Here is a 17,681-nt window from a genome sequence, read left to right on the forward strand (position 1 = left end):
CCCCTGGTAGTAAATGATTTGTAAATGATGTTACTTACTATTCTGTAATTGCGTGATGCATAGCTAGGGCAAGGGCCCACCTGCCTCAAAGACTGCCAGTGCATTGGACCTCTGTAGAGCTCTGTAGCAAGGGCTGGCTGTTAGGCATGGCTCAGCTTGTCTGGGCTGGAAAGGATCTTCTAACCTGAGGGAACAGCTCTAAGGTCAGGAGTGTTGCTTGAAGCTCCCATGGATGGAAGAGAAGTGTAGATTTACTTAGCGTAAAGCTCACATAGTCTGAGAGGCAACACCAAGTGTGTTGCTGCTGCTGAGATCTTTTTTCTAATACTGGACCTTACCCACCATCCAGATCCGCAGAGGTATTGGGAACCCCAGCATTTGAGCCCCTGCTCTCAACCCCCAGCCCCCAATCCCTTCCCAGAGCTGGGGAGAACCCAGGCATCTGGGCCCAGCCTCTAAGGTCCCCAACCCACAGAGTGGTTTTTCTCAGGGCTGGATGCCAGGTTCCTCTGCGTCTACGTGGTCGAGGCACTGGTCAAACTCATGGCCCTCAGCCTGGACTACTTCTGCGAGCCCTGGAACATTGGACATTGGTGAGCCCCCCCCCCGCCCCGCTCCGGGATGCCAAACTAGTCCCAGTTTCCCTCAGGTCTCTGCCTGGGGGTGGGGATGAGGGGTCACTGCCAGGCTCACTGGGACTTCCTGGGGATGGGGCTGATGCTGCTGGACTTCATGCTGCCACTGGTCATGCTACTGGAAGACACCTGGTTCAAGGACGCTGTGGCCCTCCTGCAGCTGCCGCACATCTTCAAGGGCGTTCACGCCTTCCACACTGTGCACTTGTTACTCAGTCTCTGTTTAGCTCTGACCTCTCCCACCAGTCCCTGGCCCGTCATGCAGGCCCCTCCTCTCCTGGCTAACCTTCCTTGACCCCCTTGGCACTGATTTACACACACACACACACACCCACCCCCCCACACCACTCCTGCTAACCCTTGAACCCTGACTGCCTGGAACTTCACCCAGAGGTTAGTGTGATGTAACGCCCCCCCCGGCTAACCTGTCATGCTGACCCCTGACCTAGAATAGCCCCCTTGTTCCCTGACCTCTTGGCTGACCCTGCACATTGACTGCCCCCCCCATGCAAACTGACCCTTGACCTCCTGCCTGATCCAACCCGTAACACTAACCCCCCCCACCCCTGCTGACACCCTCACACTAACCCTCGACCTCCCAGCTGACCAAAGACCCTGTCTGCTACCCTTCCAATGCTGACCCCACAGCCTCTGGGGTCCCAGGTGGGAGTGGTCCCAGGGGTCTTTGCATCTGTGCCCCCGTCTGTGCAGGGCACTGGAAAGCCTGCAGGAGCTGACCGGCACCTTTGTGCTCGTGGGTCACTCCAGCAGCACCATCCTGTTGCTCACGTTCACCTGCCTCTGTATCCACGCAGCCTTGGAGAGGGTCCGGGGCTGCTCAGGGCAGGGGAACCAAGCCTGCGTGGTTGCTTTAACCTAGCCCCTGGTCATCCTCTCAGTGCTGCTGCATGACCTGTTTATGCACACAGAGCCCGTGTGCTTCGGGAACTTGCTGGACAGCGTCTTCGCCCTCTTCCAGCTCCTTACACTGGACAACTGGGCCTTCGTCTACCATGACAGTACCCGGCAAGGCCCGCCAAGTGTCAGATGCCATGGGTTCTCTCACTTGGCTTCGGTGTCAGAGGTCTGCGACACCACCTCAATCACCAGGTGCGTGTTGTGCTCCTGCTGCGGCAAAACCTGCAGCGTGCTCCTCTAGGCCTCTTCCAGTTGTGCAGCAGCTGGTCCCAGAAGCTCTGTTTCTGATGGGAAGGGGGCATCAGCTTGGTCTGAGGAGGGTCCTCCAGCCTCCACCGACAGCGCTGAAGCTGAATACGTGACATCCTGCCTTATGTGCAAGGCTCGCAGGCCTCTTGAATGACTGGATCAAGACGGGAGTAACTTTTGCTCCCACTGCACTTAACTATTAACCAGAGTCCTCTCGTTTGTGCCCCCCTCACCTCAGGTTGCTCCACGTTTGAATTCTCGATGATGGACTTTCCTACCACGAGAAGGAGCCGTTTGGTTTCACCAGGCAAATGGCAGCTTCTGCTCTTGGCTGGACATGATTCTTTGCAGGCTTTTAATTTTTGTTTTCTTCTTAACCTTTGCCGCTACCAAAGAGCCACAATTAAACAAAAAAGAAAACCAAAACTAAACAACAGCAACATCGCCCACTCCCAGACCCGCACATCTGCTTCTTGCCTCAGCACATCTGCCCCTAGCAAGGAAACGGCCATCTCCTGCCTTTGCCCCCTGCCCGGATCAGTTTGTTTCTGCAGCTGGACTCAGCGGTGCCGTGAACCGAGCTGGGGGGAGGACAGCGTTGCCTTCAGCCGTTTTCTGGTCTGTTAGCATTGCTAGGCAGCCACCAAGGTGATGCCAAACTGTATTCAGAAAGAATGGTTTATGAAGAACTTTGCTCCGAAACCACTTGATGCTTATTAAGAATATTAAACCATGCTGAGTAACGGGGGTGGACCGTAACTGTGTTTTAGATCCGTCTGAACACTGCACTACACAAAGCAGCAGCACTTGTAGGGTTTGGGGGCTTTGGGTGGAGGTCTTTCCATAAGGAAGGAAGGAAGGAAGATGCCACTCAAGCCAGCTGTTTTTTGGGGTTTTTTTCCCTCTGATGATGCCTGCCCACCCCCCTCAGGTTTGCTGCATCTCCCTTTGCGGCACCCCGCCTGGCACTCTGGTTACCCCCATTCTTCTGCCCTCCCCAAATACACAGCACTAATTATCTGCCCCACCAGATTCCACAGTGCCGCCATCGCCACCCCCCCTCCACCCCCCATCCTAGGCCTGGTTGGAGGGGTGGGGGACAGGGAATGAAAGAGCACGTACATGTGAGCACATCCCTTGCTCTAGCTGAAGTATGCGTCCACTTGCCTTAGTTCAAATTGTGATGGTCTGAGACTTGGCTGCTGCTGTATTACACCCCTCACCAGACACCGCGCCATCCTGTTCCTAGGAAGGAGCCAGCAGCACCTTACGTGCCCACTCGAGCTGCCAGCCAGTCCTGACAAGGCCTGGACACTTCCCATTTAGATCTGGACCTGTTGTGGCTAAATCAGAAGAGATTATTTATTTAGAGCCCCCTTGCCAATCCTGCATTCCTACCAGCCCAATCTTGGTCAAGCTTTAAGGAACCTTCTCCTTCGTTAAGTACAGCTAAAGGCCCAGCAACAGCATTATCTTGCCAGCAAACGTATGCCAGCTACACCTTGTAAAATACTCGCACGTTACCTTGGGGGGCACGCAAGAGACGCACAAGCCAACAGTAAGATTTTCTTTTTATACAACAGTATTTAAAAGTGCCTCTTAACATAACCTGTTGTACATGAAATAATGGCATCAAACTGCCACAGATCCAGCTTGCAAAGTGAAAATTGTAGCCCTAATTGTAGACCTCCTGCACTCACTTTTTTTCCCCAAAATGCAAAGCCCTGTATAACTTCACACAAGAGCGTGACAAACACTAAGCCCAAACACACGGCTAGTTACCTGGAACCAACTCAGGCAAATTCCAACTCCCACCTCGCCCGCCAACGAGGTCTCTAGGTATCTAAACACTGCATCAGTCAGGAATCCTGGATACGCTGTAGTGTATACACTATATAATGCTGTGTATACCACATTATCTCAAATATATGCTAAATAAATACTTTTTTTTTCCTAACAAAAATTTGGTCTGTTTTACTAAGTGACAAGCTGCAAGTTTCCGATCCTGTGGTGCTGCACCTTTGAAACCACCTGCAGCGCTTGCGCCTGGCTCCAACTTACTGCACGCAGGGAAACTCTGTCACGCTATTATGGTGATGCCTAAGAGGCAGGCGTGCGTCGCTGTGAAAGATCAAGGTACCGTAAGCCTCCCTTAATTGTGCAGAAGTGCTGTTCGTCTTCAGCAGGCAACGGACAAGCCGAACGGTCTGGAAAACTTCAAGAACAAAAGCCAGTTTTAGCCTTAGGCTTATTATTCCTCGTGTTTCTCTGGGCATATTTGAAAATCCATTCTTCATAAGTGTAAGGAGACAGGTAGTTCAATGAAAATAGAAAAGGATACCTTGAGAAAAGCAGTCAGAATCGTAGGAGAGTAAGTCGAGAGCTCATCTACTCCAGCCCCACCCCGTAACCCATGGGCAATGCCTCTGGCCAACCTCACAACATAGCCTCAGATGAGCAGTAATAAAGCCAGGAAACCTGGACCCCCCTCCCAGACCAGGGACACAGGAAATCCCACCATCCCAAGCCCCCGAAGCTCACGAATCCTCGGATGCACCGCTTAGTGGTGGAGCCCAAGGAACGGGCACTTTCTGTGTCCAAATTCTCTTACCTTTGCCTCCTGTTGTGCGGGCCTGGTTTTCTTCCCTCCCAGTCAGTTCACTCCTACTCGTCTGTCATCTCGTCTGCTTGAGCTTCCGGGGACAACGTGCATAGAGCCCCAAAGGGGACCAGCTTCGTGGGATTTGGGGCTGCAGCCTCAGGTGGCCAGGCCAATCTCCGAGACCTGACTTGCAGAGAGCCAAGTCAAGCAACGTCTGCCACTAATGCCTTTTCGGCAAGGGATTCAACATCCTGGGCGACCAGCTCGTACGCGCTCGGGGCACAGCGGTCAGAAGGGAACCGCTGCAGAAATGAAAGGGGGCCAGCTCTTCTCAGCCCTCCTCCGGCCGCGGCGGGGCAGGGGCAGGCGCCGCCGCCTCTTCAGGGCTCTTCCGGGGTTACCGCTCCCCCCGCTGGCCAGCTCTACCGGCTCTTCTCTGCCCTTTCAAGCTGTTCAAAGTCAGTACGCAAGGATAAATCCGTCGCCTCCAAACCGCGTTCTCAAAATGTTACTTATTTTACACCAAGGATCCCCGGCTGTCTGCTAAAATTGAAGTGATGTCTCGCAGTTCTTGCCGATCAACAACGGGTTTTTCATTTCATTTTTATATTCTCTTTAAAGAAGAGAGATTTCCGTGCACATCTTGCTAGCAACGACACAGCTGAGCAGCAGCCCGGAGGCCGCACGAGACGAGGCGCAGCACGAGGGCTTCCCCCCCCCCGCCGCCGCTCTCCTGGCCTCGCTGACCCCGCCCACACGGGCCTCGCAGCCAATCGCCGCTCTCCGCATAGCGGCCAACGGGAAGACGCGGCTCCGATGCCGGCCCTGCCGCGGGCCGCGACCCCTGTCCCGGAGCCGTGTGTCCGGCCCGAGCAGCGCGAACCCGCCCGGCCCCGGCCGCGGACACCGCTCTAGCCCCGTGCCGAGCGAGGCCTTGTTTCTCCTCTCTCTGCCTCGATCTCGCGGCTGCCGGAGCCGCGTTCTCTCTCTGTGCTCTCATCTCTTGCCCGCAGAGCCCCGTCTGAAGAGCAGGGCAGTAGCACAGGCCAGGTTTTTATTCTCTTTGGCTGTACAGCCAGGCTGCAACGCGCAGGTTGAACGCAGGCGAGCAGCGCGGAGCCGGCTTAGTTCCCTGCCCGCGTCTCCGGCCTCCAAGCGCCGCTCCAGCCCCAGCAGGCAGCGCGGAGCCGGCTCGGGTCTCCCCGCCGCAATGCCCGGCGCGGCCACAGGAGGGCGGCGCGGAGCCCGGCTTTTCTCCGCCTTCACGGGCTGCGACAATGCCTCGACGGGACCACCGGAGGGCAGCGCCGAGCAGCGGGTTCGCCTCCCCTCCGCGGCGCGGCGCGGCTCCTCGTGGCTGCAGTGCTCGGAGCGCACCACGCGAGGGCAGCACTGAGCGCGGATGCACACGACATGAGTGTGCGCTTGGGTGCAAGGCTGGTAGACGAACAGCTGTATCAGTCTCCCCAGGGACAGCGAGGATCACTGCGTCAATTAGGGTGCGTGTTACACACACACTATCTGCAGGTCGGTATGCACACACATCCTTACCGGATACATCTCTGTACAACTGCCGTTTTTCAAAGTACGCAATGAATAACACCGTCACTTCTCGATATTATACTATTTTACACCAAAGGTCCCAAGCCCTCGCCTAGCATTGAACTGATGTCCTGCAGGACTTCCTCAACAGCAACAGGTTTTCATTTTTTTTCTATTTAAAAAGGGGAAATGTGGTGGTTTGCACGGTGCTCTCTAGGGAGGTTTCAGCGTCAGCCCAGAAGCAACCGGTCCTCCTTGGGGGCCCACGTGCCCCGGCGACCACCCCCCGCCCCGTCGAGGACACGGGGTGGCCACGCAGGCGGGAGGAGCAGACAGAAGGGGCACCGCGACAGACAGTTTGAAGCTTCAGCACCCGCCTCAGAAGAGAGCCTGCCGGCCCCGCGCCCTGGGCAGCGGTCTCCCGCATCACCCGCCGAGCTCGCCGGAACAGCGCTCCGGGCCCGGCCGGGTGTGCGGGGCGGCAGCGGGACGTGGGCTCCGGGCACGGCGGACCCGGCAGCGGGCAGAGAACAGCTGAGCGGGGCCGCTGAGGGACAAGAGGGCTCCGAGCTCCTGCCCCGCGGCCACCTCCGCGCTTCCCGCCCTGCCCCGGGCCCGCCTCGGGCTCCGGTCCGTCTCCTCCGCGCCCGCCTGCTCCGGCCGGCCCTTCCCGCCGCACCTCTCGCGCCGGGGCCGGGGCCGGGGCCGGGGCCGGGGCCGGGGCCGGGGCCGCGGCCGCGGCCGCGGGGGGCGATGCCTCGGGTGCCTGGTGCCCGCGGGGCAGACGCCGCCCGAAGGGCCCCGCACAGCAGCGCGCTTCTCGCCGCCCCTCGCCCCGCCGGCCTCCCCGCGACACAGGGCGCTTCTCCCGCCCGCGCAGGCGGAACCCGCGGGCAGCCTGAGCCCCGCTCCCGCTCCCCCAGCGCGGGCTGGCCGGTGCCTCCCGCCGCGCCCCAGGGCCGGGGGCTGGTGCCGGGCGTGCCGCCGGCCCCGCTGCTGCGAGCTGAGGCGCCGCGCGTCCCCGCTCCGCGGCTCGGCCAGGGCAGGGCCGGGCAGGGCGACGCGGGCGGCCCCGGCGCTGACGGGCTCCTGCGGGGCGGGGGCGGGGAGGGTGGCCGGGACCTGCCCCCGGCCCGCGCCGCCTGCTCGCGCCCGGCACCCACAGGTTGGTTACCGCGAGCCCCGGGGGCGGCCCGGGGGCGGCGGGGGTGAGCGGCGCTCGCTGCGGCCGGGGGCGGCCACATCGGTGCTGTCGCGCGGCGTCTGGAGCCGGACCCGCCCCAGCCCCAGCCCCAGCCCCGCGCGGCTCTCTCGGGGAGGCGGCGAGCAGGCCCGGCCCGCGGGCGTCTGTCCTTGGGCGGCCGCTGGACGCGCCGGAGGCAGCAGCGGCTGCGGCCCGGCCCCGAGCAGCCCGCGGGCCCGGCGACCAGGCGCCCCGGACCGGCCGCTTCCCAACGCCCCGGCTGCGAAGAGCGAAGGGCAGAGCGCCTGGGGCGGCGGCAGCCCCGCAGCACCCCGGAGGGCCGCCCGGCCCGGGCCGCCCTTCCACCCGCTGCCTGCCGGCCCGTGCCCTGTCCCCCACACGCCTTGCAGCCCCCTCAGGCACGCAATGTTCACAGGTGCAGCACTGCTCTTTAAACTGGAGCCGGGTGCAAAACAAGGCACGGCCACGCTGGAGGCAGCTCTGAGCAGTACGCTAGAAAATAGGAAAGAAAAGTGTCTGCTCCCGTCACCTCAACCAGCCTTTGCTTCCTGCTTACTAGTGTTTCTGCCTCTGCGCAGGGGAAAAAATGTCTACCTCTGATAGCCAAGTCCTATATATTCAGACTAGGGGAAAAGATAGTGGGGTTTGTAAACACTGCACCATACGCACCTGAGATGGTTTCTCCTCTTAATGTAGGCTTCTCTGTCACGTACCTGTTGCCTGCATGCGGCACAATTCATTTTTCCCCTGAAATGCAGCATTACTTCATGTGAAAGGAGCTCTGACAACAGTAACTCCCAGACGGTCGGAGCTGCTGACGTGATCACTAACACTAACGTGTGGGACACGACTGGCTCTGGATGACTTTTAAAAAGCAAATACCATAAGCAAAGCTTGACAGGCTGCTGAGAACCATGCCCTGTCCTTCATGGGAAGGAGTCAGCCTCAGGGGACCTGGCCTTGGCTAATGAAACACTTTCTCCCTGATCCACTCCTCCAAACAAACCCATTTTAAAGTGTATAAAAGCCACTGTGCAATACTTCTTCATGGGAAGAGCTGTAGAGTTGCTGCCACAAAATGGCTGTGCATTAAAGATTAAACTATGTTCAAAGGTTGTAACTCCATTGTTTCATCCAGACTTCTTTCAGGAACCCTCCCCCCATTCCCCCACCACTCAATGGGCCAATACATGGCAAAGAAAACCCTGGTGTCAGCATCTAATCTTATCAGTGTTTGTGATGATAATCATTCTATTCCCCAATACAGTTCAAGTGCATACTTCATGCACAGCTATAAAAACAGTGTGCACTGTCACCAACCCCTCACCTGAGACCTTTGAAACAGCAAGTATTGCAGGCACAGGGACACATTTACTTGGGACAGAAATTGGTGGCTATGTAGACACAACAAGGAGAGCATCTGCTGCACTTGTCATTGCCATCCATTCCTGCTTATGCTTGCACAGGGGGCTGGGTAGGGAGGGGAGTCCTGGAAGGGAAGACCTGCTGGCTGTTTCATCTTGCTTGTCTGCAAGAAACGTATGAGCAGAGTGTAACAGCAGTATCTCAGAAGACGAGTTTTTTAGTTAGGATATTCTCCCTTCCAGGCAGAAAACAAAAATCAGAGGATCAGGAATTCCTGAGCATCTAGAACAAAGCATGAAACTCACTGGCATTTGTGCCTCTTTCTTCATTCTTTTCTACAATATTGCTCCTCAGCAGGCAGGTAAGTAATCTCGGACACCTTTTCTGTTTTTAAGCAGGGGGAGTTTCTCCTTCCTTTTACATGTTTTATGTCTGCAAACCCAGATGAACAATCATCTTTTTTTATGTGAACAGATTCCCTTAATTTAAACATGGTCATAACCCATATGTCATCTCTCTTTTTTCCCCCACTTATAACCTGAAGCAATATTATGTGCTTTGACAGAGAAATTCAAGCAGCTTATCACAGTCATAGATCCCAGAGGAGAGAGTGACTATGGGCTGTGATACATACTGCTCTTCTGACCCTTTACCATCTCCTTCCCCACATCCTGTGGAATGACCAAGGTCGTCTTCATGAGGCCAAACTGTCCTCATTGTCCTTTATGCAGGGATTCAAAGCAGCATCAAGACAGACCTCCAGGGAAAGGCTTTTTGAGAGATACAGGCTTTCTCTATGTACACAGCAGGCATTTTTGTCCCCATTCACCCCACTGTGGAGGGGCTAAGCCAATTTCTCTCCCTACTGGAAAGTTGGCACAAGACATGCTTCTTCCCATGAAAGTAGCAGGGAAAACTGGAAGCATCTGCTCTTTACCCATGGTGGCTGGAACTGATTTCCCTCCCTCCACTCCTGCCCACACTTCAGTTAAGGGTTTTTTTTTCATAACTGCATTTTAAACAGGCAAAATGAGGCAGAGCTAGATAATCAGCTTTTGAGAAATTGAGACTGGATTTGCACTGGCTTGTTAAAGGTGTCTGGCCTGAGCTATGCTAGGTGCCCACAGGGCATGGACTGAATACTGGCGGAGCAAACTAAATTAGCTGCCAATGTTCTTCGTAGGCAAGAAAGGTGCTGCCTTTCACTTGTCGCTGCTTTTTGGGATTCTTGCTGCCATGGCTTTTCCAGCGACTGATAAAACTAATGCTTGCACAACTCCATTCCTAACAAGATTTGTTTTTCAATTTTTTAATAGAAGCTCAAGATTCGTGCTCCCGCCAGTGTGGGAAGATGCTGGGCAAATGCTCTTGCCAGGTGACCTGCAAGTCCCTGGGGGATTGCTGTCCTGATTACAGGGAATTTTGTCTGCAAATCTCTCCATACTCAGGATCCCTGATGGGAGGCAAAGACTTTGAGATTTTGAATGTTACTTTCAATGCCTCCTCTGATGTGAGATGCAGGTGAGTTGTGATTTAAACTTTTTACTCCAGCATGGTAGGCACCTTTCTTAGGTCAGCAGTTATACAGGGGAACAGAATAGGATGTTTGTAGACAGCAGTACAACCTTACCTCCTGATCTCCTATTATTTCACAGGTGTGTGCTCCAAGTTCCATGCGCTCCTGTACGATAGTGATTCTTAACCACAGTGCCACAGCACCCCAGGATGTCTTGAGATCCTTTCAGGGGTGTCATGCAATGTTGGCACTGTGAGGTGTGATTCACAAGATAAACTCAAAAGATTTCAAATAGGAATCCACAGTGTTAAAAGCATTCTGACCTGCTGTGGTCTTTCTGAGTTCTTTGCAACCAAAGAATTGCTCTATTATTTTTTCTGTAGTTGACAATAAAGTGAAAGCTAAGAGCTGACATTTTCCAAAGAGTCCCTTGAGTCTATCCAGGAGTGCCTTGAGTCTAAAAAGCTTGATAACCATTACTGTAAGAGAACAACTTATTGCTAGGTTATTCCTTTCTCATACACCCGAGAACAGGCCATTCAGTACCTGAGAGCTCTTCCAGGAGTTGCACACACCACACCTTCTAGCATTCCAGTCTGTTATACAAGCACAGAGGAATTTCCCAGAACAGAAACAGAATTAGATCAACATAACTGCGGTCAAGGTGTCCTGCTGCTGGATTTGAGACAGGGTCCGCAGGCCTGCAGCGACTGATGTAGGTGATTTGCTGAACGTCATCCACCTGAGTCAATCCCCATGTGCACTGACAGTGCCTCTAGTAGAGGCTGTGGGGCCATCTCAGCAGATAGAGGTACTACAGGTGGGTACAAGTCCGTCCTCTCCTGCCCAGAAAGCTTGGCGGAGATGGTTCTAGATACACCTCCCACTTTTCCCTGCAGCGCTAGATGTGGCTCCTTCATAGCTTCAAGACCCCAATAATGTCAGCCATTCTGGAACTACATGTGGGGGTGGAAGAGACTGAGCGGCACATCTGCCAACATTTTCAGGGGGAGGAAACCAGCAGATCTGCTTGTTTAAATGCACAGATTTGTATCTATTGAACCAGACAGAGTCCAGACTGGGAGTCTGTCTACCACAACATTTTGTACATGGGGAAATGAACCCTGCATCCATCACCTATGGGAGTGCAGACATGGCTTATAGTGACAGGAACAGAGAGTAGAGCCATGGGTTACTTTTGCAGAGGAGAAATTGGAACGATGTTAAGGGAGTTCTAAGCAGTCTAGCATTTGATAAAGACTACTTTTATAATAACAGAAACATTTTGAATTTCTGTTTGTGACAGCCACTTGTAACCAATTTAGCCCCATGATCTTATCACCGTCACTCTTGTTCTCCTCCTCCCCTTTGCTGGTTTGTTACTCATTTATCATGCCTCTTGTGAGACTGCAAGCTAAAAATCTATGTATCTATGTGTTTGTGCCTTGCACAGCACAATCCACACTTCTGTCATAAATAATACAGCACAAAGTTCACATCTGTGGCCATCACTAAACAAAGTATCAAGCTAAACCTGCCAAATGGAGAAAAGAGGGAGGTAGGAATGAACCCCACAGGCCAGTTGGCACTTAAAATCCAGCTGAGGTGCTCATGACTTTCCTTCTCTCAGCAGCCACAATGAAGACCATTCTTAATATTAACAGGTTCAAGCAGGAGATTCAGATCAGTGGCTATGTTGCTCAGGATGGTCAAGCCCACTGCATCTCACCATTGCTGTATGAGACTGGCTTCATTCCCTTCGAGGTTTCCAGAGACAGTGGCCTCACATTTCCCTATTCAGGAAACTGGTTATCAGGTGTGTGTGGGTGGGGGGGAGGGTTATTTCCATGTTTGTTACAAAGGGAATTGTACAGTATCTCTTGTTTTTATACCCTTCCCAACAGACTCTTCCCTTCTGGCCACCTCTGTACTTCCCTCCAGTGACTCCGCTCTAGGTAGCCTCTGAAAAGTTGTTTTCCCCACTCCATCTGCCTCATCTATAGCAAAAAGGGCTCGATCCTTCTTTCACCTGTTGCTGGAGGGGTGTCACTCCTGTGCAGAACGCAAAGCTGGCCAAAAGACTAATTTTCCCAGGGGGTTACTGTGTTCATTGCGCAAGGTTCCTGTTTTTCCAACCCCCTGCTTACAACTATACTGTTATCTTCAGTGCTGTGTCAAGTAAATATTAACTCATCATCCATTCCCCAATGCAGTACATCACAGCAAGGTGTCAGCTGTGGAAAAATGCACACTTGTGAATGACACAAAATGGCAGTACTATGGCACACCGAACACAGGAGGAACCCTGACTGTCACCTGGATGAACCAGACGCTGCCAACCAGACACATCAATATAGAAGTCTGGGGGTACCAGGAAACAGGTAAACCAGGACTCTCTCCGAACACGTAGCTGCCTTCTTATTCAGGTGTGTACAGTGCCTGGCACGATGGAGCCTCCAAGAGCTAGCAGACTGTAGTTACAGTTGAGAACGTAAATCCTATGGCTATTTGTTATTCACCATCTAAGCACATGTGAACAGGCCTAATTACAAATGGGGAGTTGAGCGCTCCACAGAACTTTTAAAAAGGACGTTCTTTCCTTCACTCAATAGGTCAGACATACTCAGAGACCTGGATGGCTGAATGGAAATACCTTTACACTCTTGGAAGGGAAGAACCTAACAGTGGAACATTTACTTTCACACCTGTACCTGCTCAAGCAAATTACAGTAGTTGGGAGGTTGGGGCTTTGAGAATCAGTCCCAGCAGGTATTCTGATGGACAGAGGCAAGTAACTGGCAGAGAACAGGTCAACATTTGTTTTTTGCAGAAGCACAAAAATCATGGTCAAGGTGGACCTTGGTTTTGCATAAAGACCAGGGACTCGGCTGCTTTAGTTATTTACACTAAATCCAGCATATCCTGATCTTTAGCAAAAAGATGCATTTTCTGAGAATTTAAAATGTAAAAATAGTTGGGTTAAGATTAATTACCAAGTGGGTCTTGAAAAGTATAGCAGCAAGGGTCCTAGGGTGCATAATCTGCTTTAGCTGTATTTTTTTGTTTGACTACTGTTTTCCAAGTTTAGCATTGCTACATGCATGCATTTGTTTTAGCAGGAAGCAGTGGCTGGCAATGTTTGCATTCCCTGGCATTTTAGCCTATTTTCCATGCTGTTCTTCTTGTAATTGACATGATCACTGGTATTATGATCATGCCTTTAAGCAAAGCCGAATTAAAATTGTGACTGGAATTTTGCTTTCTTCTCTGGCATAATGCTGAAGAAGTCTGTTTGTAGGCTTGCATGCTCCTTAATGCCCCACTGTTGATTCAGCAATTTGTTTTCCTGTTTCTGTGTTTCATACTGCCTTGTTTTCACATCTGATCATAATCTGAAGTTTGCAAACCATTTCTTTTTGATGTTTGCACTGTACTGATGTCACATACATGCAAAATTTTATCACCTGAGTTAGTGCTTGCTTGCTAGGAATGGCGTGATCTCATCTTTCACTTGTCTTCTCTGAAAGCTTTAGCGTATTGATTTCTCTCCCAAAATTATTGCAGAAGACTTCCGATGCAGGTTGTTCTCCTGGTAAAGTGTCAAAGAGCTGAAATACTATGATGTAATTGAAGAGGCTTGCATGCAGTGTGAGGATAACGAGACTCCTACAGAAAGGGCAGCCAGTAGTTTTCCCACTCGTGGCGTGATCAGCAGTAACACAAAGATATGTTCACATCTGAAAGACATTTCTTGCTACTGCAACCTCACGTGAAAAGATCCACTCGTGTCCAAGGAGGGTGACTATACATCACCAGAGGGCATTTTTTAAAAGCCTCTGTAGCACATGTGACTGACAGGAAAGTGCTGTAGACCTTCTACAGGGAAAGAGCCAATATATATTGCCAACACCTTATTTTCATGCTACAGTGCTGTTCTGGATATGTCACCTGGGCAAGAATGAGATTTATCTGCTACAAATACAAAAGTCCCAAAAAGGAAATAGGAGGCATCAATCAGCTCAGGTCTGTGCCAGCCTTGAGAACAAACTCAAGACGAGAGATTTATACCAGTTTAATTCTGCCTTTCTATTTGGACAGCAAGATGTCAGGAGAGAATCCCCACCTGCTCCTCAAGAAGGCTGGTGATGGTGAGGTGAGCTGACTAAACAAGACAGTGCCACTAACAAAGGCAATCAGATCCTAATACCCAGATCACTGACTACAGGAGCCCTCTGCAAAACACATTAGCCAATCTAGAGAAGAACCCTGCATCTGGGAAGCCAGAGATGCTGGGCAGTGAGTAAACCAGCCATGCCCAGAAGCATGGGAAATCTCCATGGTAGAACATAAGCATACCTACTATGCCTAGATCCCCCTCAACCAGTGTCTATCCAACCTTTTCTTGAATACCTTTGGTCATGGAGAATCCACAGCTCCCCTAGCCAGTCTAGTCCACTGTCTCATTATTCTAACGGTGAAGTTTTCTCCATATATCCAATCTAACTTACTTTGCTACAACTTCAAGCCATTAGTCCACCTCCTCCTCTCTTCAGTAAGACAGAATAGACACTTTCCCTCTTCTTTATGGCAGCCCTTCAAGTATTTGAGGACTACTGTCATGATACACAGAGGCCAGAGCCTGCTACAGCCAACAAGCTAAAGGTCTGCCACAACTACAGACCAATGAACGTGTGTCCAGACACAGAACAGTTTCAAAACACCATACCAGCAGAACAACCTACCATGAGGCAATCTCCTCCCAGGAAGGGCATTTACTCACTTCAGCATTAGACTACTGCTCTTTAAAATCAGTTTAATCCAGAACTATAAACTCTATAACTCTTTATCTGCTTACTGCATGATGTTGCTACAAGTCTGAGGTAGAAAAGTGGTAGCAAAAACTGGCAGGAAATTAATGAAGCAGCCATTATAATCAAACCAAACTTTTGGCCTGTCAGGGTTTTCATAACGCCTCCCCTACTGTGGTATTTTTCTGTCTTCTTCAGCAACATTCCTGCACTCTGGAGCTCAGAGCATGCCCTGGCCTGGCACCTTGGAGAAGACTTCAGGAAGGATGCAGCTGCCTGGGCAACAGACAAGTGTGTAAAGTGGGACCTGAAAGAGGAGAGACTCCCTAACTTCCTGGAGGAGGTAGCAGATTGTCCCTGCACGCTGGCACAGGCAAGGGCCGACACTGGCAGGTTCCACGTAAGTCAGCAGCAGGGCAACGCATCTAAGTGTTTCTGCCAGGACATGTAGGAGCTTTTACAGACCAAACAGTATTTATAATTAAAATGAAATAAAAGTAAGCTGCATTTGAAATTACATACGAGTCATGGCAAGAGGTCAAAGAAGAGGCTAATTCAGGCCACATGAGTAAAAAATGACAGTTAATAAGGAGTTTTCCTGCTTTCTATGCCAAAGATGTTAATGAAAATACTCAAAAAGGTGGGCCACAAGATAGAACTGCAAGGAATTCATTAGTAAACTCCATCTATCCCAATAGCCCTATTTCTCTTTACAGCAGAGCTTACTGTCTCTCCCCCCACCTCCGTTAGCTAGTTCCTTACTCACAACAATTTTTTTAGCCCAGTCTGGTAACGACAGTCCATATAGAACATAGCTATCACATTTGGCTTGTCTAAAATCAAGGAAATAGCATTTAGTTAAATTAGTATGGTGTGACTTACCTTTGGTAAATCCATGTTGCATTATATCCCATTTTCCATTCACTTCCAGGATCTTTATTTTTTTTTCTTTCAAAATCAGATCTAAAACCTTGTGAATTATTGAGGTTACTTCACTGGGTCCATAATCACATGATCCCACCCCCTCCAAATATAAGGACTACATTTGCCATTTTTTCAATATACCACCACCACCCCTCTCAACTTGATACATTTACTGGAAACCCTTGCTAACTTTGCCCATCTTCAGGTGCACTTTCATGGAGACTGAAATAGGCTAATTGACAACAGCTATTTTGCCACATGTACTGTTTTGCCTGCAAAGGGTGGGGGTAGACTGAGCTGTCAAAGACAAGTTTAACCTGAGCAAAATATTTTTCTGTATCCTTGTTCTTAGAAACAGCTGAATTGAGGCAGACACAGATTCATAGATGTTTGGGTTGGAAGGGACCTTAGCAGATCATCAAGTCTGACCCCCTGCCCTGGGCAGAAACGAGCACTGGGGTCACACAACCTCACCCAGGTGCCTGTTTAGCCTGCTCTTAAAGACCCCCAAGGTAGGATAGAGCACCACCTCCCTAGGAAGCCCATTCCAGATTTTGGCAACCCTTACCGTAAAGAAGTTTGTCCTGATGTCCAGCCTAAATCTGCTCTCTGTCAGTTTGTGGCCATTGTTTCTAGTTACTCCAAGGGGTGCCCTGGTAAACAGAACATCGCCTACTCCTTGCTACCCACCCCAATGAATTTGTAGGCAGCCACAAGATCACCTCTCAGCCTTCTCTTGAGGAGGCTGAAGAGATCCAGGTCTCTCAGTCTCTCCTCGTAGGGTTCTGCCTGCAGGCCCCTAACCACATGGGTGGCCCTCCTCTGAACCCTCTCGAGGTCGTCCACATCCCTCTTGAAGCGCGGCGCCCAAATATAATAAAGAATGTTTAGCCTAACCAGGTAAAGATTTCCCCCCTCTGTGTACTTATAATTTCCTAGGGTTTGATAACAGGAAGGGTTGGGTAACTTTACGAATGAGTGGTGCTAGCAGAACAGTCTGTAGCAGCAACAGAGGTGGGCTGCTATGGGGTTTAAAAAAAGGAGGGTTCTTTATGATGGATGAGGAAGACCTGAAAAATACGATTAGAAACACTGTTTCAATACAGAGAACCATAAATAGGTGCCAACCTGGGTCAGCTGGAAGCTCCCCTAATTGTCTTGGCTATGTTGTGAACTCGCATCCCTAAAATCAGATGGGTATGTTATTAAGTCGAATGCAAAAAACATTTAACAGCCTGACCAAAAGTTCTTTCCCTTCCCAACTGCTCTTACACAACTTCTGAATTTAAACTATGCTTCTATTTCTTTCAGTTTTCCATGGCAGACAAAATTTTAATTTCTAATGTAAGACACAAGCCAAAGCTCTCAATACACATACCTTTTTTGTTTTTTTAAGAAAAAACAACTTATGTCTCTTCTGTAAATCTTAAAGAAGCAAAATGGACTTTTAAGCCTGTGGCTTTGTAGAGTGTTCTACTTATATGGAAAACGTGGTTGAAAATTATGGCATATTGTTTGATGCTCTAAAAACTGTTTATTTTACATAGTTGAAACTCAAGTAGGAATCTCTTCTTGTAGCCTAAATTTATCTCACAAAAAATCTGACCAAAACCCATGTTGATCTTTGTTCCAGTGAAAAACTAGCACAGGAGTCAAATAAGAAGGCAGGGTAGATATGCACCTCCACACACCAACTAAGATATATATATAGAAAGAGTGAAAGCACAAGCTTTTGTGAACCCAAGTTCACTTCATCAGATGGTGTAAAAAAAAATTTATAAAAGGCCTTTGGTAGTTAATCTGAACTACGGAGTTATGACCAGCATCCAGCGTATCTGTGTGCCATTAAACAAAATAAAATAAAGCCAAAAAAGAAAGAAAACAGAAAACACATAAAACAAGATGCTTCAGAAGTACA

The 17,681-nt window shown here is 50.8% G+C and overlaps 1 protein-coding gene and 1 long non-coding RNA gene across 5 annotated transcripts in view; one reads left to right on the plus strand and one right to left on the minus strand.

The window, feature by feature from the left end:
• Positions 1–1,214: 1,214 nt before the first annotated feature.
• On the minus strand, positions 1,215–5,137 carry LOC132243506 (uncharacterized). 2 transcript variants are annotated; one of them, XR_009455095.1, is made up of 3 exons: positions 4,414–5,137; positions 3,864–4,017; positions 1,215–3,145 (listed from the first exon to the last, which is right to left on the minus strand). It is a non-coding gene; the product is annotated as an uncharacterized LOC132243506 (long non-coding RNA). The 2 variants fall into 2 exon arrangements; XR_009455094.1 differs by having other exon boundaries at positions 3,864–4,143.
• A 91-nt stretch (positions 5,138–5,228) lies between these two features.
• LOC102576062 (sushi domain-containing protein 2) overlaps positions 5,229–17,681 on the plus strand; it is a 31,687-nt gene continuing 19,234 nt past the window's right edge. Inside the window, exons 1-8 of one of the 3 annotated variants that reach the window (XM_059713304.1) lie at positions 5,229–5,931; positions 6,044–6,103; positions 8,758–8,876; positions 9,832–10,036; positions 11,696–11,847; positions 12,245–12,412; positions 12,644–12,818; positions 15,038–15,239. In XM_059713304.1, coding sequence (XP_059569287.1) covers positions 8,810–8,876; positions 9,832–10,036; positions 11,696–11,847; positions 12,245–12,412; positions 12,644–12,818; positions 15,038–15,239 — 969 coding nt within the window. In that variant the 5' untranslated portion in view covers positions 5,229–5,931; positions 6,044–6,103; positions 8,758–8,809. Of the gene's footprint in view, positions 6,104–7,013; positions 7,112–8,757; positions 8,877–9,831; positions 10,037–11,695; positions 11,848–12,244; positions 12,413–12,643; positions 12,819–15,037; positions 15,240–17,681 lie in introns of those variants that run through there. The other 2 variants (XM_059713302.1, XM_059713303.1) reach the window with 2 other exon arrangements.

This window comes from Alligator mississippiensis, chromosome 10 (assembly GCF_030867095.1).
Source record: "Alligator mississippiensis isolate rAllMis1 chromosome 10, rAllMis1, whole genome shotgun sequence".
In the NCBI taxonomy this organism is placed as follows: domain Eukaryota; kingdom Metazoa; phylum Chordata; order Crocodylia; family Alligatoridae; genus Alligator; species Alligator mississippiensis.